Source organism: Paramisgurnus dabryanus, chromosome 10 (genome assembly GCF_030506205.2).
Source record: "Paramisgurnus dabryanus chromosome 10, PD_genome_1.1, whole genome shotgun sequence".
NCBI lineage: Eukaryota > Metazoa > Chordata > Actinopteri > Cypriniformes > Cobitidae > Paramisgurnus > Paramisgurnus dabryanus.
Window position 1 is genome coordinate 735,173 of NC_133346.1, and position 26,593 is coordinate 761,765.

Here is a 26,593-nt window from a genome sequence, read left to right on the forward strand (position 1 = left end):
TTTAACAGTAGCATTTCATAAAAAGCCACACGTGACGCCCAAATTCAGTGTTGCATATAAATATAATTTATTACTTGTTTAAAAATTCTTTCTTACATTTTGTACAGAAACTTCACAGAGATGCAAGCGTTTGCAAATTACATCATGAACGTGCCATAAAAGTATAAGTAACATCCTCACTATAAATATAATCATATGATAACTATGGAAAGCGACTGCTAGCGGTTTTTAGCAGATATAATTCGTTTTTATAAAGGATGCAGAGTTTGCATAGACAGCTTTAGAAAGTTGGACAACTTGTACGAGGAAAATGATGGTGAACAGAGACGGCGCTGTAAATTGCAAACACTCAAATGGCTATTTTTCTTTTTACAATTAATTCTTTAACTGCAGCAGATAGAGATCGGTACGATCACATGCATCCAGCGTTTCTCACACACGTCTCACATCTGTCTCTGTTTCTTCAAACAAAAGTCTCACGTGCCTTAAACTCGAGACACTGCAGCAAACCCAAACATCAAAGTCTGGACCTGGAACATAATCGAGTTGATGATGCGGTGAAGATGAGAGAGATCTGACCACTGAGTTTTCCTGAAATGGTCTCCAGAAATTCTCCCTCATGTGTTTCTGTTTCAAAGCAGCAGGTGTCAAACACGTGAAGGTTTACAAAACGCCTAAAAGATCTTTTTTTTGACTAAATTGCAATTAGATACAGGTCACTATTCAACAAAACGCAATAAGAAAATGATCATCATTAAGAATAATAACACTGGTAAAACTTTACACTGTTGTGAATGCATATATACAGAAGGCTCACGTGTGTAGTTGCAGGTTCTGTCCACCGGATAGCGCTGAAAAACCACCCACATGAGATGGACATGTTTGCAAAAAGAAATGAAAGGATGAAAAGAAAACAAGGCAGTTTAAAAGAAAACAATAAAGAGTTTATGGCCCTGTCTGTCTGTAGGTCACGCCCACTTCCTGCTCTTATTATCCTATTGCAAGTCCCAGTAAAGGAGGGCGGGGTCCAGTATTTGGACAGCAGAAGTCGCGTTTCCTAAGAAACTGATTTGACAAAAGTACAGACGGCAGGGCTGCGTTTCTTTAGATGCTCATCTGTGAAGTGGATTGGTTTTATGAAACAGACGGTTCGAGCCGGTCTGCTGATGTCACAGTGATCTGGCTGCGTTTCGGTGCCGCCCGCCGTGACTCGCTCTCTCTCCTCCCGGGAACTTCCTGCGCCCGGCGTCGCCTGCAGGTGTCAGTGCTCGGTTGCCATGGACACGATGTTCTCATGGCGACCCATCTCCTCCAGTACGGCGGCCAGTCGGTTCAGATTGCCGTCGGGAAAGTGCTGCGCCTCCCACAGGTCCAAGATCACCCCGGTCGGACTCGACTTGGTGGCAAAATAATTCAGATACCTTAAAAAAAAAAGAGGGATGAAGAATAACTGAGAGACTGATGTGTTTATAATCAAACACAACATCAATGTGTACGTCTAGCACTGATAAAAATATGACACAACATCATCATGTTTTGAGAAAGTGAAGGTCAAGTCTGTTTAATCTGAAAACTAATAAACTTATACTAAATCAACTATCGTGAAGATGTAAACTAGCAGTTTTAACACTTGTCTCACCTGTCCAGGTTGAGTTTGTGTGCCAGCATTCTCCAGTCGTTCCCGCGGGTCTGAGGGGCGTCCAGACTCCCGCACAGTTTCTGTCGGATTGACAGAGGGATCCGGAAAGCGTTTGGCCCCACTAGTGTGGTGATGTTACTGGCTGGGTCCAGAAGAGACGTGTCGATACACTGAGAGTCCTGAACACAACAACAAACTTCATCAATTCAAACTATAGTGACCGCGTCAAACATACGGAAAAAAATATATAGATTTTTCAAATATACAAAAAATGTTTACAAACATTTATTTTATTGTATATTTTTAAATATATTTTAAAGTGTTTATATTCACGTTGCATTGGAATTGTATGTTACAAACATGTCAAAAGATTTGGTTTGATTAAAGTACTGCAAATGTACTTTACAAACTTTTATATTTTGGCCAGGAAAATATATTTTTGCAGTATGGTTAGTAAAAGAAAAAAAAGAAAAAATTCTAACATAATTTTAAATATATTTAAAAATATACAAAGAATGGCCAAAAAATATATTTGCTAAAATATTTTTACAAACATTTATTTTTCACCAAGACATTTTTTGTATATTTTTAAATATATTTTAAATTATTTATATTTATGTTGCATTGGAATTGTATGTTACAAACATGTAAACATAACAGGTTTGAAAAGATTAAAATTAAATATATTTTCAACTGCAAAAGTACTTTACAAACTTTTATATTTTGGCCAGGAAAATATATATTTTTGCAGTATGGTTAGTAAAAGAAAAAAAAGGAAAAAATTCTAACATAATTTTAAATATATTTAAAAATATACAAAGAATGGCCAAAAAATATATTTGCTAAAATATTTTTACAAACATTTATTTTTCACCAAGACATTTTTTGTATATTTTTAAATATATTTTAAATTATTTATATTTATGTTGCATTGGAATTGTATGTTACAAACATGTAAACATAACAGGTTTGAAAAGATTAAAATTAAATATATTTTCAACTGCAAAAGTACTTTACAAACTTTTATATTTTGGCCAGGAAAATATATATTTTTGCAGTATGGTTAGTAAAAGAAAAAAAAGGAAAAAATTCTAACATAATTTTAAATATATTTAAAAATATACAAAGAATGGCCAAAAAATATATTTGCTAAAATATTTTTACAAACATTTATTTTTCACCAAGACATTTTTTGTATATTTTTAAATATATTTTAAATTATTTATATTTATGTTGCATTGGAATTGTATGTTACAAACATGTAAACATAACAGGTTTGAAAAGATTAAAATTAAATATATTTTCAACTGCAAAAGTACTTTACAAACTTTTATATTTTGGCCAGGAAAATATATATTTTTGCAGTATGGTTAGTAAAAGAAAAAAAAGGAAAAAATTCTAACATAATTTTAAATATATTTAAAAATATACAAAGAATGGCCAAAAAATATATTTGCTAAAATATTTTTACAAACATTTATTTTTCACCAAGACATTTTTTGTATATTTTTAAATATATTTTAAATTATTTATATTTATGTTGCATTGGAATTGTATGTTACAAACATGTAAACATAACAGGTTTGAAAAGATTAAAATTAAATATATTTTCAACTGCAAAAGTACTTTACAAACTTTTATATTTTGGCCAGGAAAATATATATTTTTGCAGTATGATTAGTAAAAGTAGAAATTTTTTAACATAATTTTAAATATATTTAAAAACATGGCCAAAAAATATATTTGCTAAAATGTTTACAAAAATTTATTTTCCATCAATACATTTTTGTCAGTTTTTTATATTTTGAAATAAAATAATTAAAAAAATAAATATATTTAAAAGCATTTATATTCACATTGCATTGGAAGAAAAACTAATGTACTTATAATTTTATATTTTATACATACTTATACATTTTAAACTTTTTACATTTTAAACAAACTTTTATATTTTGCCCATGCAGGTAAAATATTTTTTGCTGTATGGGTTGTAAAGTTATAAATGTATTTGTTGCCCCTGAAATACATTTTTGAAAAAATATATATGTTTATATATGAAGGTTAAAGCAATCTATTTTCAAATTCAAATATATTTATTAAGCTTTAATTTCTACAAAATGTATTTAACATATATTTAAAATAATATTTTTTGTCGTATGAGCTCCCTGAAATCCCTCTCTTTAAATATAATGTGCATTTATTATAGATGTATTGCATTATTAAATACTTCATAATACTTGAATATTATATTGCTTTATTAAAGCCAATAGTGTGTCTTCAGATTTTAAAGAATAGAGTCAACTATTTAAATGCAACTTCAATTCTTCTGTTCAGTTTTGCCATGGTGGGTTCATTTTTAAAGTGATATTTTTGGGTCTTTTTTGTACAGGACAGTTTATAAAGGACAGGGGTGGAGGTGCAGTTCTCTTTCTAAGTGTAGATGAATGTGTTACTGACCTCAGACAGGGTGGTGTTCAGCTGAAAGATTTGTCCTTCACCCTCCACCTGTCTCACACACAGCTTACAGGAGAGATCCAGTGTAGTGATACTGAAACGTTCAAGAGTAAACGTACAGTGAAGATTACGCTGAGAGCCGCACCACACCTGCTGGAACGACAGCTCCTGTAACACATACAGATAGACATTAAACACACACAGAAACACACATTTCCTTTTAAATATGAAACTATAATCATATACATTTATACTTCATGAAAATCTTATGGTCATGTGATCTGTAATATATCAACCAATCACACATCACTGGTTTGACCTCTATGACACTCCTGTTAACCCAACCTAAATGAGTATGATTGTCCCCCATCCGTACTCACAAAGTAAATAAATTGAGCTATTCGTGCATAGTTGGACACTTGAACATTTGCATGTGAAATTTGCATCATTCACGCTTGAAAATTGTGTCATTCATGCTTGAAATTTGTGCCATTTGCTTGTGAAATTCGTGCCATTCGCAAATTAAATTTGTGTCATTCTTACACAAACTTTTGCATCACTCACGTGTGACATTCGTGCGTAAAATTCATGCCAAATGTGCATTAAAATTCGTGCCATTTGCAAATGACCTTAGTGCCATTCAAACGTGAAATTCGTGTCATTTGTGCATGAAATTCATTCGTGAAAATTTGCATCACTCACGTGTGAAATTTGTGTGTGAAATTCATGCCAATTCCGTCATTTGTGCATGAAATTCGTGTCACTCTCTTGTGAAATTTGAGCCATTTGCGAGTGAAATTCGTGCTATTCACGCGTGAAACGTGCATCACTCGCGTGTGAAATTTCTTCTATTCGTGCGTGAAATTCGTGCCATCAGCGCGTGAAATTTGCTTCTTTCATGCATGAATTTTGCGTCACTCAAGTGTGAAATTCATGTGTTAAATTTGCAAGTGAAATTTTTCTCTATCGTGTCTTTGCATGTAAATCACTTGCGCTCTGGTATGAACGCACCATAAGACTTAATTGAATTGGAGCACTGGATGAGAGGATTGTCATGCTTCTCTTTCCTCTTATATGTGTTAAGTGTTGTCTGTACCTGGTATTTAGCCAGCAGTTTGCTCTTCCAGTGGGTGTGTGGGACATCATGCAGGGACAGACGCAGGTTATGGGTGCTGTCTTTGAAGTTTAGAGACTTTGGTTCATCCAGCAGCTTTCCACCCATCTGCTTCTCCATCTGAAGGACCTCCTGATGGACACAAACACATGAGATCATCAGTGATGAGTATTCTGATGTGAGTTACTGTGGTACAATCATAAATCAGAGGGTGATGGACCTTCAGTGCGTCCTGTGTGTCATCCAGACAGTAAACTCTGATGTTGTACTCCAGATGCGTGCAGCTCACAGGTCCAAACACAGCCAGTTTCAGTCTCTTAGTGGTGGCGGCGCTCACAGATTGACCCACTAGACAATACGTCCCTAATGTTTCTGTGAGGATGTGACACGCCTCCTCGTCCATCTGAATATAACACGGGGTGGTGAAGTTCTCCTCACCTACAATCACAACATCCTACACGCACAAAAAACAGACAAACACACAGACGTCAACATCTCACAATCAAATCATTACTCTTTACAATATTACAATAAACCAACCCACAAAAAACTCCCACAAGAACCTCATTTAAGAAATGAGAAACATAAATTACAACAAAAGAGGTGTGTGTGTTATTAAGTGTGTGTCAGTGTGTGTGTCAGTGTGTGTGTGTTGGTAATCTATAGATTATCAGGTTCATGTTGTTTTTTCTCTGTCATTGATTATAGGCGTCTGCGCTGATGTGTGCGCAGCTGTGATGCGTCTGCGTCTATTAGCACTAATCGTGACACTCGTATCGGCTCCACACTCTCATTAATTTCCTCTCATTAAGGAGGAGAGAAAAGGAATTAAAATACTTTATAATGGGTTTGGCTGTTAAACAGCGGCATTACGATCGGTCATTAGAGACATCATTAACAAACTGAATGAAAAACTCATGTCATGTCTTTCAGAATGATTCATTTACTCTCAGTCGATTCATTATGTCTTCAAAACACAACTCCACAAGTGTTACAGGAAAACAAACTCAAAAAACCTTGCATTCAACCTTCACCAAACTCACTGAAGTAAAGAGCCGCACATTCTCACTGTGAACATGAAGAATATTTACAGAAATTACTCAAAAAAAAAATGTGTGATGTGTCATCAGGATTATGGCAGTGAGCATCATTCAGGGTTCCCATGGGTCATGGAATTTTTGGAATATCATGGGATTTTGAAAGATTTATTCAAGACATTGAAAGTCAGGGAATTTTATATATCTTGTGTCCAAGTCATGGAATGTCAGGGATGTTGTTTGTCGCTTTAAATTTTAGCTTGCATTTATCAAAATGTCATTTAAGTTGTGATGTAAAGAATGCCATTTCTGGATCCAAGCCTCCACTGATATCAAGTGAGACTACAATCTAAACCGCTGTTTATTGCCATTGTTTGTTCATTTCATGCATTTAAGCAAAACATAAACTCATTTTTATGACAAAGGTCATAAAAATTCTGGTTTTTAGTCAGGTAAAGTCATCGGGGAATTTGACATTTGGTTTAGAGTAGTGGACGGTGTTTGGGCAAGTCATATTTATTACTGTAGTGTTATGTATGGAAGCCCATTTCCGCCACATAAGAAAAAAAATCATGCTCTGATAAATCAAAATTATGAGATAAAAAAATTGAAATTATGATTTTTAAAGTCATTAATTATGAGATAAAAGTCGAAATTATGACTTTATGACTTTTAAAGTCACAATTATGAGATAAAAAGTCATAATTTTGTCTTTTTATCTCATATTTATGACTTATCAGAGCATGATTTTTTCTTTTGTGGCGGAAATGGGCTTCCATAGTTATGTGATCAAGACTAACTTTAATCTCTGATGTGACAATTTCAACACAAATACAAACGCACATATATTACACGACACACCAGATCTCAGCAGTCGCTGTCTTTGTTTGTTATAATGTATATCTGCATCTATCACAGACACAACTGTAAAATAAGAGCTCATTGACTGTTAATCATACATGTCAACACTGACTGTGGGTTTACACCAGATGCGAATTCAATGATTTGCGCAAGTAGATTGCATACAAAGTCCATGCAAAAACGCGATCAGACGCGTCATTGTGTGGGGTGATGCGAATGACACGATATGGGTGGCGCATTTGCAGCAAAAATACGCTATTCGCCTCAAATGCATCTTCACCCAGTTGAAAATATTCAACTCGAGCAAAAAATGTGCATGAAATGAAGTTAAATTCCGCACGTAATCTAGAGCGAGTAACGCGATGCCCTGCGTTTGGTGTGTAGCATAAGAGTCACTCTCTCTCTCTCTCTCTCTCTCTCTCTCTCTCTCTCTGTCTGTGGTGATTAACTAACACTGTTTATCTGGTTTAATCATAATTTTCTCATCTTGTGTCACTTTAAACGAGTTTCTTATATGAAACACAAATAATACAGTCAACAGGAGCCCTTCAGGCTTCAACAATCATCAAAAACATGAAAGATCTTCAGAAGTCATATGAGGAACAGACTGATTTCAATATTCACTGAAAATCTACAGCTCTGAAATCTCATTTGCACTTCAGTTTATTAAAATGTAGCGTAAAGACACACCGGACATGACTGAGATTTAAAGATGACTTAAAGAGCCTTGTGAATAAACATTTATAAAGTCTGCCATCATTATGATCTCTATACTGTTCTGAGAGTTGATTTATCAGGAAGTTGAAAACAGGATTCTCCTTATAAATCAGATCTGCATTTCATTTAAAGCTAAATCGAAGAAAACTCCAAAGCGTCTAATCTTCTCATGCAAGCACGAAACAAGACTGTGAATCATGAAAGATCAGTGAAAAGCGTCTGATGGACCAACACTCTTCACAGCAGCAGAAAACACTCATTATTTCATGGAAAAGCATTAGAGAGAGAGAGAGAGAGAATAAAGGAGCCCAGGCAAAGCTAAGTTTTCATTCCAGCACATTTGACAAGAATTTCTCTCATCTGAGGACACAGATTGATTCACTGAGTGTTTACCAGCAGTGCCATCCCCTTATGAAAGACTGAAGGCCATCCAAGAGTATTTTGTGCTTGATATAAGACGACGAGGTCACCAACTGTTGCTAAGCAGCTTAAATGCAGTCAAGGACTCTGAGGAGATCACTGAAGACACAATGATGAAAGAATGAAGCTTTAACAAATGTTAGGAGAGATCCTTAAGACTGTGTGTGAGTTCATTAGAGAGCTTGTGTGTTTTAGGGGTCAGAGGTCAAACGTTGTCTATAGGAGTTGATTATCTCTCGGTCATTGTGTTTGTGTGTGATAAATGTAAGTGTTTAGTGGGACAGAGGGCCTAACCTCTACTCGTTAATGTTAATGACCTGGGGCGGTTGTAAAACTAGTCTGGACGTAAAATACACTGTCAGACATAGAATTTATAACCTGTCAAAAATGCGTTAGAATTAATCTGTAAACGATTACCTTTAGTGCAAACGGTAAAGGCTTTTGTTTAGTTAATGTGCAGGTTGTGTTTGATGGGTCTGCACGTGACGCACACATCTTGAGGGAGAACGCGCGGGCAAACGTGAGGAGTGAAAGCTCTCATTTGTCATCTATCAGCTGGCGGCAGTAAGTGTAAGTTTATAACCATACTTATAGGCATTGTCTACGCTGAGCATAGCTGCACCTGGTCATTGTTTTGCTAAGCCCGATTTAGTGCTTACACACAAGTTTTTACATCTGTCTGGTGCATCCGGCTCAAGGTCAGAAGGTGTACTGCTGTCATGCACACACACACAACAGAGTCCCTCTGCATTTAGCCATAACATTCGTTCTCCATCTCCTTCTACTAATTCACTTTGTGTTTTTGAGTTGAGCAGAACCGGCTCAGGAGGTCACCGGCCTATTTGGGTGCATTCAGTGACAACTATCTCATTTCACAGCACTATCTGGCCACAGCGAGTGTGCGGTCCGCCTGATATCCAGAGGGATCTCAGCAGGGGTGGGCACACAGCCGGGCATGTAAACAAACTCACGTACACACAATCTCACATCACAGTCAGAGAGTTTGACCCCAGATTACATTTGTCCTCTTTAGGTGTTACACGTGATCTGATAAAGCGTCAGCCTCTCGTATGTAACACTGAAAACTCTCTAGTGGATTTTATTTCTCATCGCCCACTGACCTCCCACTGTGCCTGCTGTGATTGGCTCTGCAGTTGTATAAGCCAGTCCTCGCTGTCGGGCTGGGCGCAGTGGTGCATCGTGATGATGACGGGTCGGGTCAGGAGAGCTCCAGTTGGACCACAACTCACCACTGGACTCAAAACAGTCTGCGTGTCATCCACCTGTGGCCTGAAGACAAACCAGAGATCATCTCAAAACACATCAAACCATCACCACTCACATTATCATCATATAGACGGTTTCATCAGATGCACGCGCGGTGACACGATTGTACATCTGGTCCGAACTTTACTTCCAGTTTTAGATTTTTTAATGGTTTGACTAATTGCTATTTATTCTTAGCGGAGTTTAACGGAAGTTACGTGTTGACCACGAAAGTCACTTGTTTATGTTGTTACTGCTGAAACCGTCTAAAAACATGATTAACCAATGTACCAAAGAGTAGGAGACTTCAAACACACTTAAACATCTAGATCTTTTAAAAATAAAGCTATATAATATGTAAGGATTTGCTTTGGTTGGTATTTAAAAAAAAAAAACTTAATTTTTTAGTGTATGATGGTAAATATTTGTGTGTCAGATGTCTTTCACGTCAGAAGAGTTTAAAATCACCTCATAGTGTCCTTTCTGTGAACGGTCACAAACATCTCGTACACTCGACCCTGAGGGATCGCACCTGCTGGTACCAACAAACTCACTCCTATGAAGAGAAGACACACACAACACAACAACACATTATCATCAGTGTGTCAGATACACACAACACTTCATACACACTTCAACATGTTTCCATAGAGAAACCAAACTAATGAATTTCTCTCAGTTTTCAGACGTTCATTGATTTCTTGCGTCCTTCATCTGAACTTCCTTTGAGCGACTGTCAATCACTAAACAACACAGCAAAGAAATGCAACACTGGACACCACAGCAACACAACAGATGAGAATATAACAACAGCTACACTCTTTACTCTATATATACACAATCACTGCATATCGTTCATCAGTTCACATCAACTTTTTTTAAAGGGGACATTTCACAACGACTTTTTTATGATGTCAAATAAATCTTACATATGTGAAGTTTTAGCACAAAATACCACACAGATGATTTATAAGATGTTAAAATTGACACTTTGTAGGTGTGAGCAAAATTGTGACGTTTGGGGCGTGTCCTTTAAAATGCAAATGACCTGATCATGCAAACACTGATCGCCATAATGGTGGATTGTTGAAATTGAAACTCATTTGTGCTATCAATTATTTTCTCACTTTCTTTCTCTCTGCACGAAATGACAGTGCCATGTTTGAACAGTCCAGATTAAGGGGCGGTATTATTATAATAAGATCCCCTTCTGACATCACAAGTGGAAACAAATTTCAATAAGCAATTTTTTCACATGTTTGCAGAGAATGGTTTACCAAAACTAAGTTACTGGGTTGAACTTTTTCATGTTTTCTGGGTTGACAGAAGCACTGGGGACCCAATTATAGCACTTTAACATGAAGTCAGATTTTCATGATATGACTCCTTTAAACTTTACTTAAAGGTGCAGTGTGTAATTTTTAGAAGGATCTCTTGACAGAAATGCAAAATAATATACAATACTATATAATCAGGGGTGCTGAAGATCTTTCATAATGAACCGTTATGTGTTTATTACCTTAGAAGGAGACGTTTTTATCTACATACACTGAGGGTCCCCTTACATGGAAGTCACCATTTTGGGCCGCCATGTTTCTACAGAAGCCCTTAACAGACAATTTTTTTTACTAAGTTGTCTCATACGATGACCTATTTGTCCGGTGGTGGCTACAGTAGCTTCTCTATGTGTTTCAAAGGCGAGAGGTAAGGACTGAGCCATTGGTTGCAATTCACAACCTCACCACTAGATGCCACTAGATTTACACACTGCACCTTTAATGTAGTGAAATGTTGACTCTTGAAAAATCCATCAGGGAAAATGAGATCTGAGATCTGCCGTGTGAAATATCTGACAGAGATATTAAATAAACTCTTCACATTGAGTTCACGAGTCATTAAGAAAGTGTTCAACAGGAAGACACGATGACTCTTTATCTGCTTTTCCTCAGGGAATCATCTTCATGTGCGGGTCTCACCCTGGTGAAAGTAGCACTTCATCCGCTTTCATGATGAATTATTGTGGACGGTGTCGAGGACGGGCGTCAGTCGCTGGAATGATCGTACTTTGCGAGCGCTCTAATCCCTTTATATCTGACTCACTGTGGTAAGTCACATTGAACAACAGCTTCAAGCTAATTTATGAGCAGGAAACATCCGACACAAAGAGCCGTTCCCTGCCAACACAGCTCTCACGAGAGTCATATAAAATATCCCAGCGTCCGTGAAGAACAGCGTGTGTGTATGAGAGAGATACTGAGAGACCTGTAGGGACATCACACTAGTATACTATAGTACACACTTACATCAGAGGTTAGTAAACTTGTTCAAGTGAGATGCACCCAGCAAGCGATTAGATCATCTACATCTAAACATCTTTTAAATGTGATCTCATGACATACAGTACACAAATCACCACTGACCTGAGTTCGGGATGATCAGATGTCCTCCGAGAGAATTGAAAGAACCGAACGCGGTGCACGATGGGTCCCGTGATCGCATCAGAGTCTGCGTGCGCCGACTGATGGTGTCGCTGTCGATGAGAGCGTGGGGGAGTTTGGGTGAGAGTTTGGACGAGATGTCAGACAGGTCCTCCTGAGGCGTCACCATACCGGACGAGTTGTACACTTTGATTTTCAGGTTGGGCAGCGGGTCGAGCAGAGGAGAGTTGGTCATGGGGATCTTGTCTGCGACGTCGTGGAGGACGTAATGAGGACCTCTATACATGGCCGCAGCTGACGTCAGGTCAGGAGGTGCTGTCAAAAGATCAGCTGAAAACACAAAGAACAAGAACATGATGATATCTTTAACAAGCACAAAGATTTCAAATATGGGTGATATGAAGTCACAAGAACAGTAAAAGTATAATTAAGGTAAAAATCGAGCAGTTACTGTAATGTAAATGAAAGAGGTGATGAAGTCTTTCTCTCCTCTTCCTCATTACTACATTACTCGAGCAGATGGCTTCTTAACAAATGAGCTAATCTTTCACAGGTACACAGATGAATATTCATAAGCGAGCTGAGGGGGCGTGGTGTCACGCCTCAAGCTCTTCCTCATCCTCTTCATCGTGAGTGCTGTTGAACCCACGACGCAGTGCTGCTCTTAAACTAACATTACGAGTGCTTCTCCATTTCACGCTCAACCACTTAACTGAGTGAGCTGTGGAAACCATGGCAACCCATCGCTTTTTGAGTACTCAGATACTGCTGGTACCCGAGAGCCAAAGATCGAGATCATGAGGTCGCTTTAAGAAAGTCATCAGCTATTTAAATAACATTTTGATACTCAACAGATTACACTGGGTACAGTTAGAAAATAAATATTGTATTTATTGTGTTTTCATGTTTAATCATTATTGACATGCACAGAATAAGTGAATAACTATCAAAAATCAAAACGTTTGTATGCATTATACCATGGGTCTAGCCTAGAAATCTAGACGCACCCTAGCGGCCACAAAATATATTTGCTGCCAGGGTTTAGTCTAGGCACTCACAATACACTTAACCGGTCCAAAAACCAAAATTTGGTCAGGCCAATCACACCGTGTGTAGCGTCTGTGGGGCGGGCTTAACATGATGACGACAGAGCTGCAACGGTTCCTACTTGAAAACAGAGAATGGCTGCTGCTGCTGGCGAACAGCTTTCTTTTGAAGCGGCTTTGGCCGCGACTCTGGAGGACTTAGACTTATGTTTTTCTTTGAGAGAAGAGCAAATAAACCGTACTGAAGTCCTTTTTAAGCAAGAAAGATGTGTTTGGAGTTTTGCCGACTGGTTACGGTAACTACGTCACCTTCTTCGTTGCTCTGATCCGTCATAGCGCTATCCTATTGCGTGCAGAGGCATTTTAAGGGACAACCTTATATCCCGCCCCTTGCATTGAGTCGTTTGTGTGAAGAGTTGCCAGACCTTACATCTTGATGTAGGTCTGGCTAACCAGGCTACCATGGGTCTGTTGAATGCTGTATTCTGATTGGTTCAGTGGATATTAATTATTTTTTGATAACCGCACACCTAACTTGTCAAATGTCTTAAAAATAGGCACCAGAGCAATGTTTGTGGTAACCGTGGTATAAGAGGAAAAATTGACTCCGTGGTGTAACGACACTCCGTGATTGGGTGTGCATTATTTTCTTATAATTCAATGGCCCGTCGTCAATTATTCCTTACTTAAGATGCAGAACAATAAACCGGCTATGCAGAAAAATGCGTTTGCATTGGATCTGGAGATTTGTCAGGTTTCTTGCATGCAATCGCAGACTTTTATGCGTTACTTTGTGCTTATTTCCACGTGTGACGTTTATCTTTCACAGGGGAAATATCCGCACATTAACAAAACTATGAGAAAGCAGATTAAGATGCTTACATGCAATGCAAAATCAGGTTTTTGCTTACGCCATTTATGGACTTTCCTTGATGAAAGAAAACCATTTAACTCATTTACACCCCACACATTATTAGTTTATTAAGCATAATTGCATGTAAACGCCAAGGTGCGACCTTGTGATCTCTATCGTGAAACCAGGAACAAAGAAGTGACTTGAACTGCAATTCATCGACTGCCCACTAGAGGCTCCAAAAGGGAGCCCAACTTTACAGCAGAAATAAATGTGTTTAGAGCCTGGTACAAGAAGTGTTTTTGGTCTGTATAGCTCATTTTGCCCTTCATGACACCTTGAGGGGGGTGAATAGTTTTGTAATTCATATGTTTAAATTATATTAAAGGTGCAGTGTGTAACTTTTATAAGGATCTCTTGACAGAAATGCAATATTATTTACATAACTATATTATCAGGGGTGTATGAAGACCTTAAATAATGAACTGTTATGTGTTTATTACCTTAGAATGAGACGTTTTTATTTACATACACCATGGGTCCCCTAACATAGAAGTCGCCATTTTGTGACGCCATGTTTCTACAGTAACAGATAAACCTATTTTTTCACCACTGTATTTTGTCTTAGACAACAACATGTTTGTCCTGTGGGGGCTACCGTAGCTTCTCTATGCGTCAGTCGTTGGTTGCAGTTCACAATGTCACTGGTAGATGCCGCTAAAATCTACACACTGCACCTTTAAGCAAGGCTTTGAACCGCTTCACGGAACAAAAATGAAAATCAGAAACTTTTGATGTTTTGCAAGGAACAGAAATAAAACCAGAAACTTTCAAAAAAATAAATGTTCCAGAAACAGACGTTTTTTGAGGTAGTTTTTTTTTTTTTAATACTAATTAGTGCTGTGACAGATCGCAGTTGATCCCCACGGTTCAGCTTACATGCGATTCGCGGATTAATACGCAAATTTAAATAGGGTGAAAATTGATTAATTTAATGTGTTTCAAAGGCTTGCAAATGTTAACACTTATGTGATAGCTGGTTCAAAACCCTGATATTAAGTCTTAAAGTTCTGCATAATTAAGGTCGTTTCCACTTGAGTGATGGGCGAACTGCCACTACTGGCACTGCTGTGAGTTAGGGGGGGCGTGGTTTCAGCAATCAGTAATCTTAGGTCCACCCACGTCCCGCCTTTTTATCCATTTAAGAGTGATGCACGGCCTAGCAGGCTTTGTTGACTATTGGCCTTAAAAAAAGCTCTTTACAAACCTTTGGGTGACATCACGAACACTACCTCTATATTTTTTACAGTCTAGGTAAACACACTCCAGGATGTGAACACAGTTTAGTCAGATTCTTACACTGGTGTACCTGCAGCTGATGTGTAATTACAAACAGACAAACCTCATTACTCTCTCATGATAACCTGCAGATTGCCTTCAAATCAAACAGTTCACCACACACCACACACACGGCCTGACACTCCTGAGCTTTGAATTATAAACGTCTCCTCAGTTCTCCTCACGTCACACAGACTCTGACACATTTCATTTCTCCATCTGGAGTTGTCAGCCACTGAATTCATCATGGTAAACTGACCTGTCATTTCCTTTATTATTGCAGTGACATTGACAGCTGACAGGTTTAGAGTTCTGATTGGACGGCGGTAATGTAATGAGCTTCCACATTGTTGCATTAGGTCTTCAATTAAGTATGCATATCTGCTGTAAGCATACAGTACCTGTCCGAGCAGTCTTGATATTCACCGGCTGAAATCCACCATTGAGCGCCGATGAATCCATGATGTCCGAGTCAAAGTCTCGATGATTCTTCCGGTAGACAAAGAGCGCCACAATGACAGAGATGACCAAACACATGATGACGGCGATGACGATGCCCACATACAAGGCCACATCATCTGTGCTAGGAGCGGCTGGAGAGAGAGAGAGAGAGAAAGAGACAGGTCTTTAGAGAAGACTGATCTCATTGGGTTTTGAGTTAAAGAGCTGGATACAGTCTGATTGATAGCTCTTTTATTAAAGCTGTGTCAAATTAGGAGAGAGATTCTATCTTGGGTCCAATATCCTCCCCACCGCTCGCTCGGGATATTAATAACGCTAAGACTTCATTACAGCCCACTGAGTGAAAGAAAGCCTTTAACAATGATGTATTGTGATAAAGTGCTGCTAAAATCCACCAAAGATCTCCTTCTGTCACAAATGCACAGCAGGGTCTCACCTTCAAGTCCTTCATTGAACATTCATTCATATTATCAAATAAAGATTTCACTAAATGACTTCTGTCTAACAACACCTGGATCATATTATTATTACCACATATTATATTGTTTATAAAGAAAATAAAAATCTGAAGATATTTTTATATAGGCAAAATTTTATCAACCAAATTCGCAAAACAAATACAGTAGTGTATTCAGTAAACGGCACAGTATTATTTACATTACAATATTATTAACATTTTCAAGTGTTCACTTATGGAGGACTGGGAGTGCAAAAATTAAAAATAAATAAATACATGTACAAATATATTAATAAATAAATGTAATAATGTGAAAAAAATAAAATAAATAAATGTAAAAAAATATATTAATAAATAAATGTAATAATGTGAACAAAAATAAATTTGATAAAATAAATATAATTAATTTTTTACTTTTTAAGTCCCAATTTTGTGTTTTTTATTATTTATTTCCGAATTTATTTATTTTCGGCATTTATTTTTTTTGTTTCAATCATTTAACTTTATTATTTTTATAAATATATATCTCTTTTGACTTTTTATATTTACATTTATTTATTCATTTATTTTTACATTTATTTATTATGGCATGCATTTATTTCCAAATGTATTTATTTATTTATTTTTGTATTTATTTATGTTTGTTTTAAATATTTCTTTGTACATGTATTTATTTATTTTTAATCTTTTCACTTCACGTCCTCCATATTCACTTGCCTTGAATTTATATTTCAATAAAAGCAGCATGTGTTTACTCTATTACTGTAATTCACAAGTATATCACAGCAGTGAGAATCTAATCTAATCTAAAACATAATGATAACTCATTTACTCATTTGTATTTCATTTGGGGTGATATATAACCATCTATACACATAGGCGTAGCTTGATATTTGAGCTTGGGGGGGGGGCAGACTGTCTATCACACTATCTATACCTGAATATGTGCTATGATTTTTACTGCAAACTAGAAAATTTTCATTAATAAAAAACATAATCATTGAAATAACATAGCCTGAATGTTAGAAAAGTTTTTTTGTAACTGTAACACATAATTAATTGTAAAGAATGAGGACCCTTATTTGAATTCTATTAATAAGAATACAATAATCAGTAAATTACTCTCACTATAACCGTTTTTTTTATGCAGTGATCAAATATTGAAGCATCCTAAGTCATATTAAATTACAGTTTGGCGGTAGATATAAACAAAAAACATTATAAGTCAATCCCATTTTCTTCACTTCTAAAACATGGTGGCAAATTCATATGCAGTGAATGAGGTCATTAATTTACACAATCTTTAGCGTAAAAACACACTGCAGGTTTTTAGGTGGCTAAACACACCATGCGTTGTTCTTAAAACGAACACTGAAGCGCTGATGTGCTTGGGCTGCTATACAAACATACGCATCTTATTAAGTATCTGATTTTACAGATAAATTGTTTAATCAATGCCTATTAATATTGTGTTAGCACGTAGTGTTAAATATTAATCGACAAGCTATATTAACTTTTATGTTGTTGTTCATTAGTAAAGGCAGGGTGTTGTGGTTGGTCGGTGTAGTATTCGCCCCTCCTCTCAGCTTCTCTCCGATTGGATGGATGTATAAAAGAGACTTCACCGAGCACCATGTTTTGATAAATACAGATATGACAAACAATTGTTTTACAAAGTAATGCATAAGACTTTAAATTAATATGTATATTTGCTGTGGAATATAATTTATTTGATAAAAATCCTTTTAGCCAATGGGGGGCAAGGCCCCCCAGCCCCCCACCTATGTGTATACATGAGGTTTACTGAGGTTTTAGTGATAAACAGATGTTATAAATGTGTGCATGTTATAGATCAGGGTAAGAAAGTCTGTGAGTCAAGCAGAGGAACACATCTCTAAATATTTTTCTTGTTTACAGTATTCAATATTCAACACATTATAAAGACCAGGTGTGACCTAAATCACGTCTAGACATCAGATATTTTCCTTCTCTCATTCCTCATCTATGTCTTATTTTATCCTCCTTGACTCTTGAAAAATCCCACTAATAATATCGAACGGAAGCAAGTCCATACAGCGTTTGACAAGCCATCATTAGATGTCATACTTGGCCTTTACTTTCATAGAAACTGTTCTTTTGTCCCCCTGATAATTGTGAAAAATACAATTTCCTGTCACAGTAATGACAAGTGTGACATCAGCTTTAATATAAAGGTGTCCACGGGCCTCGGGCCACACACATCACTCAGAAAACACAGTCAGGTCAACATGATTGAAGTACACTGATGAAGAAAATTGATTTCTGCGTATGCATTGACAGACAGCAAACCTCCTGACGACTGAATGAAATTAATGCAGTTTTATAATTCTCTCTTTTTCTATGAAAGGCCATGCAAAAAGTCAAAGCATTCAATAAAGAGTTCCAGCACTGTGATGTTCATTTGCACCAGCAGATGGCGCTGTAAGACATCAGTACAGTCTAGTGATATTTCTGCTGTTTGTACACTGTGCACACCTTTATAAATGTATGAAATTAATCATTTACATCAATGTTTCATTCAAAACAAACGCTTACATAAGGGTTTAAAACACCTCTTCTGGATTCCCCTGACTAACCCCTAACTGCTTAAATAACTACTTGTAAACATGGCCTTGTAATCTGCACTTTAAGTTAGCTCTATGACATATTGTTAAATGCTCTGTTATTTGTAAGTGGCTTTGGATAAAAGCGTCTGCTAAATGAATACATGTAAATGTAGACACCAGCAGCTGCTTGACTTTTACAGGTGGCAGCGATCAATGTGGTGCTGCTCATTTTAATCACTGTGACATCTCATATTAATCTCACTAATGTGAACGCTGCCCTCTAAAAGCAAACGCTGTGACCTCCAGGATAAATTCTAAATGCAAACGCCGGATTGAACATCCATGAGAAATCCTTTTAACAAGACATTTTTTGACATTATATTGATGTTATGAGCAATACAGAGGCAAGTAAATGATGAGTTGTTTGGCTTGAATTACTCCTGTAAAAGAAAGCACAGAAGTCTACCCTTCACGATCAGGTTCTGGTTCTGTGGTGCTGAGCTCTACGGTCACCGGCTCACAGGGAAGAGATCCCATCGATCGGTCTGTGATCTCTAGGAGCCTGCGGGGTGAGAGATGCTGGGTAACAGGGTTTGATTATCTGACAGACTCGGAGCCTGAAGGCAGTTCACCGTTTCCACATACAGCCACACTGACACGGCCAAGGTGAAGCATCACACACCCACTGCATCTCAAATGAGTGAGAGACCTGACCCCGGCAAATGGAGACTAAATGTAAAAATCTATTTCTGCTCACTTCCCTGACATAGATACTCTCTCATTTCTCTCCAAACAGAGCTGTCTTCTGTATTATTCATAAACTGCACTATTACAGAGGCGGCTATCTTTAACAAAGATTTCAGAGACTAAATGACGATTCTCTACAGAACCATGAAGATGCTTTTATTCTAGACCATATGGACACAGCGAACCGAGCCCGAATGATAAAAGTGTACCAATATCTCTCCTTCTGTGCGCCTCACATTCGTCCCAATGTATAGTGTTTGTATCAGGGGTGAGCATTAAAATGTATCACTCAGATTGATAAGTTGCTTTGAACGAGCGGGTACGTACGGTAGGTAGAACAGCAAGAAAAACAGGGTGAAAATCAAAAGGATTATTAAACACTTGTGCGGTAGAGATGGGTGAGTGAGAGAAACAGACAACACATTTCCTCATACAGACATGTGTAAAATACTGACCGGACCTGAGATCACGCACACACACGGGAACACATACGTAACATGGGCACACATACGCAAACACACACACAAACGCACGCGCACGCATGTGCACACGCACTCATATGGAAGCGCACTCATATACACACACACACGCATTCATATGCACACACATACGCATGCATATTCACAAGCACAAAAAAGCACGCACACATGCACACACACTCATATACACACACGCATGCATACTCACACGCACACAAAGGCATTCGCACACACACACATACGCACACACGTGGATACATACACATACACACACACACAAACGCATGCATCCTCACACGGACACAAACGCATGCGCACAGGCATGCATACGTAACATGGGCGCGCTCGCACACACGCAAACACACACACACACAAACACACGCGCACACGCACTCATATACACACACACGCATTCATACGCAAACACACACACGCATGCATACTCACACGCACACAAACGCACGTGCACGCATATGCACACACATGCCTACATAAACACACACACAAACGCATGCATACTCACATGCACACAAACGCACATGCACACGCACAGGCACACATATGCACACGCATGCATACATACGCACACACACAAATGCATGCGCACATTCACGCATATGCACACGCATGCATACACACATACAAATGCATGCATACTCACACACACACACACACACACACACACACACATAAACGCACGCACACAGGCACGCATATACACACACACGCGCATACACACAAACGCACATACACGTACACCTATGCATACGCACGCACACACATGTATTGTTATTATTTTAGTCACAGGTGAGGTCAGGATGTTTGTAAGGTTGATAGTTGACAGATACAGAACTGAAATAAGAACAGAAGAAAGTGTTTGGTGAGACATGCAAAACTAAAAATGAAATGAGGGACTCACATGGGTGAGGTAGAGAATTGCTCTCATCTTTGGGTTCTGAGGACTTCTGAAATAAGGAACCTTCAGGAGAAAGGGAGGGGTGGGGAAGGTCAAAAATGAAATTAAACACAATGTGATTGAACAAAATCCAACAAGATAACAAAGGCATGAGCGATGGTGACCACGAGGCCATTCTTCTCTATTTGGAGCCTCCTGCTCCCTCCCTCGCTCTCCAGACAAAGGAGACGTGAGGGAACGTCACCATCCGTCAGCAGTGCTTTAGTGCTTCATTAGGACTAATGAGAGAATGGGATGGATTGTTTTAACCTGATAAACAGTCTCTGAGTCAAAGAGTGAAAAGCACTCAGAGTCTGACCAACAGATATGAAACATCAGACATTTACTAATGCAGCGTGAGGAAGAGCTTTACATCAGACCATCAGATTCATGGACAACACACTGGAATCTTAAACAAACCACATCAATTACTGTTATGGGATGACAGTTTAAAGGTTAAAAGTGTGGTTGTCTTTCCATTAAAGAAAAAAATAACTGAACAGATTTTTTTATATAATATAAAACATATTCACTTTTAATAAAGACATATTAAACATAAACATTTTAAACATTAAAAATATTTCAGTACATTTATACACTTCATTCACAAGTAAAGGTCAGGAAAGGTTGTAGACAGAGTTGAGCTGAAAGCTAAAAGACGAAGTAAAATACTTCAGACTGACTCTTTAAATTCATACAGACACTGAAGGTCTCACAGAAAACAATCTAAGATCTGAGATCTGTATGGATTCACAGCAGCAGAGAGAGACAGACAGGTGGAGGAATGAAAAGACAGAAAAATCACTGCTATGACAAATCCAATGTTTGTGTGTTTGTGTAAGCAGATATGACTGAGACCGAAAGAAACTCATGTGATCTGAATGATGTTTCTGTCTTTAACCTCCTAAGACTCGGTGTGTTCACATACGTGGACTTCATATTTTTTGTTGTTTGCACCACAATACTTAAATCTGTGAAACTGGAACCTGTTGTACACAAACATGGACAATTACACTGGTTCACGTTAAAAAATAGATATATATTTGGTTATTATATTTATTGGCTCTTTCCAAAATCTGAAACCCCAAATCTTAAAAAAGACAAACCAAAGCTTGGGTCTTAGGAGGTTTATACTGTACATGAACACCAGCAGGTGACCTACAGCCAGGGTTGCAAAGGGGCGGAAAGTTTCCGGTAAATTTCTGGTAAAATTTTTCATGGGAACTTAATCAGAGAATTTTGGAAATATTTCAAATTGGAAACTAAACAGGAGTGTATGGGAATGTATATAAACTATCATATACAAACATTAATAAACATTTTCATAAGCAGACATGCATGCAAGGTAATACAACTATTGAAGAATCTTGATCATGAAGCTTGGATTTATTTGATCAAAATACTTCTAATATGAATGATTTCTGTCAATGATTTTTTTTATTAAATAAATGCAAGGAAGTTTTAGACAAATGAATGTAATTTACGTGCAAAGATGGACACTTTGACATTATTTTGTCTGCAGGATTGAAGAAATGATCTGTGCATGTTATGAATGAATGCAAATACATGCAGGGGGTGTGGCCTCAATAGCCCTTTAGTAAGCAGTGTGCTGTGTGCATGTGACTGAGGAAATTCAACTGAAATGGCATTAAATCTTGTTGTGTAAAACAAAATTAAGATTTTTTTAATATCCAAGTTCCCTGTTATAGGCAACTTTTTTCAAATTCCCAGTTTATTCCCATTAATTATGGTTAATTCCCATGGAAAGTTTCCAGCCTTGAAAATTCCCAGAATTTTACAACCCTACCTACAGCTCAAAATCACACGAAAAACAGAGTAAATGCATTACTGGAATACAGAAAAACTCATTACTGTCAATGTTTTAGTTTTAAGCTACTGCCCAATTTTCCCTGGCATTATATACTTCAATCAAAAACTAAAGTACCATACAGCACTAACAATGAAAAGTACCGCGGTACTGTAGTTTTAGTCGTGGCTTCACGTGAGAAGGAACATTAAGGGCAACAGGACAAATCTAAGGTTTCATACAGCAAAGTTTGTGCCAGAATAAAAAGTCGATTGTGTCTGTTGTGCCCTTTTTATGGATCGATATGTCAGGAAAATGCCATCTGTCTGTGCGTTAAACAACCGAAGACCTCAAAGCGACATCATAACGGCGTGAGACAGTCAAACAGCGCAAACGTACGATCGAAGCAATCCTACTTAAGTGATAAAAGGTAAAAGTTTCGAGCGAACGAGTCAATCTCACATACAGCAGAAACACCATTTGAGCACTTCACAAACTCAAAAACTGAATAAGATTCCCTCAACACATTAGAACAAACTCACATTTTACTCCAAAATATTTCCAAGCCATTAGCGGAGGAAATCTTCCATACTGTAAATGCTTTCCAGCTTTGATAAAACGCCGCGTGAACTCACACTTCAGCTGAACGAGGTGAGTTCACATATCAAGATTAAATCATTCCCAATGATATTTGCAATAATGCGAGCTTTCAGATAATGTGGATTTCTGCTAAACGGCCAGTGAAACGGTCATTAGTATGGACATAAGTGCTTTCACCCTTTTAGCTGGAGAGAGGAGAAAATCAATCAGGAGAAGTGAGGCTAAATCTATAACGTTATGGGTTTTATATTCCACACAAACCAGTCATCAATCTGACACACATCTAATGCATTTCACAAAGACAATCAGAAGATTCAAATGGCACAGAAATGACTTTAATACTCAACTCAAGAATTGTTTCCTGAAAGCCACTATAACACAGTTAACTCAAACTCAACCACTATCATCTCTACAGTCACATGGAGGAGTTTACTGATGAGCGTAGCACAAACTAACGTGGGGTTAATTTAACACAGCTACTTTACATATTTCTACAGGGCCGAACAATCTGTGCTTTTGGCGATTGATGCAAATGAAGCAAGTTAACTCAAAATGTTCAAGTGTCGAGATTTTTTCACGTCATCCACATTTGGTGTGAACACACACTTACAATTACAATTCTCAGGTATACAATGATAATAAAATGAAAACATTAAGATTTTTAATTGTGCAAGCCCTTTCAAAAAATTGATTTATTGCTGCATAATAGACGGATGGTTATATAAACAATATCCACCTTTAGAATATAGACAGAATTTGATTGAATTATTTGTGTTTAAACTAACTTTAAACTTTCAGTGTAATTATATAATAACTATAGTGCTGCCTCACGATTAGTCGTGACTAATCGTTTGCAGAATAAAAGTTTTTGTTTACATAATATATGTGTGTGTGTACTGTGTATAATAATTATGTATAAATACACACATATACATGTATAATTTGAAGAAAAAAATATATTTATATAATAAATATTTACATATTTAACATGTATATACACATGCAAATGTTTCTTAATTATATACATGCTTGTGTGTGTATTTATATATAATTATTATACACAGTACACCCACATATATTATGTAAACAAAAACTTTTATTCTGCAAATGATTAGTCGCCACTACCGTACTTTCCCGCACCGGGGTATAAGCCGCATCATTCAAAAATGCATCATTAAGACGAAATAACATATATAAGTCGCAGTGGACTATACGTCACGTTTATTTAGAAAATTATTTCACAAAATCCAAGCCGAAGAACAGACATTTCATCTGGAAAGGTGAGTTATTCAACTAAACAATAGCAGACAGAACAGCAGGCTGAATAGATGTCTGTACGTTAAAGTAATATTATCAGTTATTTAAACCATAAACCATAGCATACAGAACTTACCTGGAAGGTTGAATAGTCTAAACCAACCGAACAAGACAACTAGTGTGAAGTTTGCATACTCGTCATTCCACATTAATCCATTGAATTACATAAATACAGGAGCAGCATATAGCGGACTCTTGCGACTATAGACGATAATGTCGTCTTTTGCTTCATAAATGTCAAAATGAATTCATACTGACTATAAGACGCAGCACCAGCCAAGTTATGAAAAAAAACCCGCGGCTTATAGACCGAAAAATAGAGTACTTGTGAGGCAGCACTAGCAGATCCCACAAACAAACTTTAAGTGTTTATTTGTAGCAGAGATGTGTGTGTTGATTGTGTAAAAAATGATCTAACTTAAATATTTATTGAATAATAGAATCAAAGCCAAAAAGCATTTCTTTGTGCCCCGCTCTCCCCTACTGCGGTATATGAATATGTTAATTATTCAATACCATGGTAAAGACATCACACTCCAATGAGACTCTTTTAATATTCTTCGTTATTACACACTCTTTTTTCATATCTTTGCGATAGGAAAATAATTCTTTTGATTATAATTAACGATTCTTTCAAACTTTGAACATTTCATTGTTTACGACCTCATCAAAATGAATGTAAACTCAGTGGTAAACACTTCTGTCTTTGACTGAGCGGCTGTATATGAAATGACAAGTGTGTCTCTGCATGTGTGTCAAAGAGAGGATTAGCATGCAAATAAACCAGAAGAAGTTTGGCTTCAGAAACGTCTCTGGAGCGATGAAGAGACCCGAGCGGCTCTGTGTCAGATCTCTTCTGGCCTTTGCAACCTCTGCATGTATAATGAATGACAAACAGCACAAAGTGTTGAGTCCAGTCTGGTTTCTGTGGAAAAAAACTTTCCATCCAAACCGCAGCTGCAATCGATTTGATTTTTCCTCACCGTTGCTGGAGTGAAAAACCTGTCATTATTTATTTACTGACCTCTTGTCCTCCAAACCTGTATGCTGATATTTATCCGTGAAACAAACAGAAGAACTCTGAAAAATCTCTTTCCACACAACATCAGTTCATCGTGACCACAGCTGTTGAGCTCCAGAAGACAAACAAAACTCATTTAGGTTCACATTTAGGTCTTTGATTGGCCGATTGTTTGTGGTGTTGATTGAGAGCTTCAGCTGTTATGAGTTTCATGATATTTTATGATCTTTATGGTTATTATGAACTTTATTTGTACTCAATGGCTGTGTTCACTGAACTTTTCACACTTAACAGTCATCACCGAACAAATATCAAACGCTTGTATAATCACTTTTATAAAATCATTATTTAAAATACAACAGCTGTGTGTGGCGTCACAGTAATATTGGCAACAGTATCGACAACATACATTTTAATTTTAAGCATAAATGTAATATAGAGTTACTTTACATTTGATACGTGTAAGTAAATACCTATTTACCATTTGATTTATTTTAAAATAAATGCTGTCTGAATACAAGTCTTTAAGGGATAGTTCACCCTATAGCTCACTATCTCTTTAAGATCTGAAATACTGTATGATATTTAAAGTAAATGCATTGAGTTATTAGGATGTTGGAGTTACAGCTTTATTTTGTTGCAGTGGATGAGGTTGTGAGGTCAGAGATGTTAAAGTGCTAGTGACCTGTAGCTGGACTACACATTTTACCGTGGTAAAGAGCTGATACTCACTCTGCATACAGAGTCCATCTGTACAGTTTTTGGACTGGAGAACGGTTCCTTCGCAATCTTTCCCGCCGTTTTTAGGTGCCGGAGCGTTGCATTCTCGCCGTCTCCAGTGGGTGCATTCTGTACCACATGTCGACCATTTACTCCACTCCGTCCACAGACCGTCCACTGCAACACACATCAAGACACACACGACTATTTAACAATGTGCATTTAAATCTGGAAAGTCTTTAGAGTCCCAAGTTAGGTAA

General features: G+C 37.3%; 1 protein-coding gene across 3 annotated transcripts in view; it reads right to left on the reverse strand.

Annotated features, from left to right (window-relative positions):
- Window positions 1–43: 43 nt before the first annotated feature.
- Window positions 44–26,593, reverse strand: part of unc5cb (unc-5 netrin receptor Cb) — a 139,605-nt gene continuing 113,055 nt past the window's right edge. For 2 of the 3 annotated variants that reach the window (XM_065264340.2, XM_065264333.2), the window contains 11 exons: window positions 26,346–26,510; window positions 20,833–20,892; window positions 15,585–15,776; window positions 11,929–12,276; window positions 9,977–10,064; window positions 9,364–9,532; window positions 5,428–5,661; window positions 5,190–5,339; window positions 4,097–4,261; window positions 1,640–1,818; window positions 44–1,421 (listed from right to left, as the gene is read on the reverse strand). In XM_065264340.2, coding sequence (XP_065120412.1) covers window positions 1,262–1,421; window positions 1,640–1,818; window positions 4,097–4,261; window positions 5,190–5,339; window positions 5,428–5,661; window positions 9,364–9,532; window positions 9,977–10,064; window positions 11,929–12,276; window positions 15,585–15,776; window positions 20,833–20,892; window positions 26,346–26,510 — 1,910 coding nt within the window. In that variant the 3' untranslated portion in view covers window positions 44–1,261. The remainder of the gene's footprint in view (window positions 1,422–1,639; window positions 1,819–4,096; window positions 4,262–5,189; window positions 5,340–5,427; window positions 5,662–9,363; window positions 9,533–9,976; window positions 10,065–11,928; window positions 12,277–15,584; window positions 15,777–20,832; window positions 20,893–26,345; window positions 26,511–26,593) is intronic. The other variant, XM_065264349.2, reaches the window with a different exon arrangement.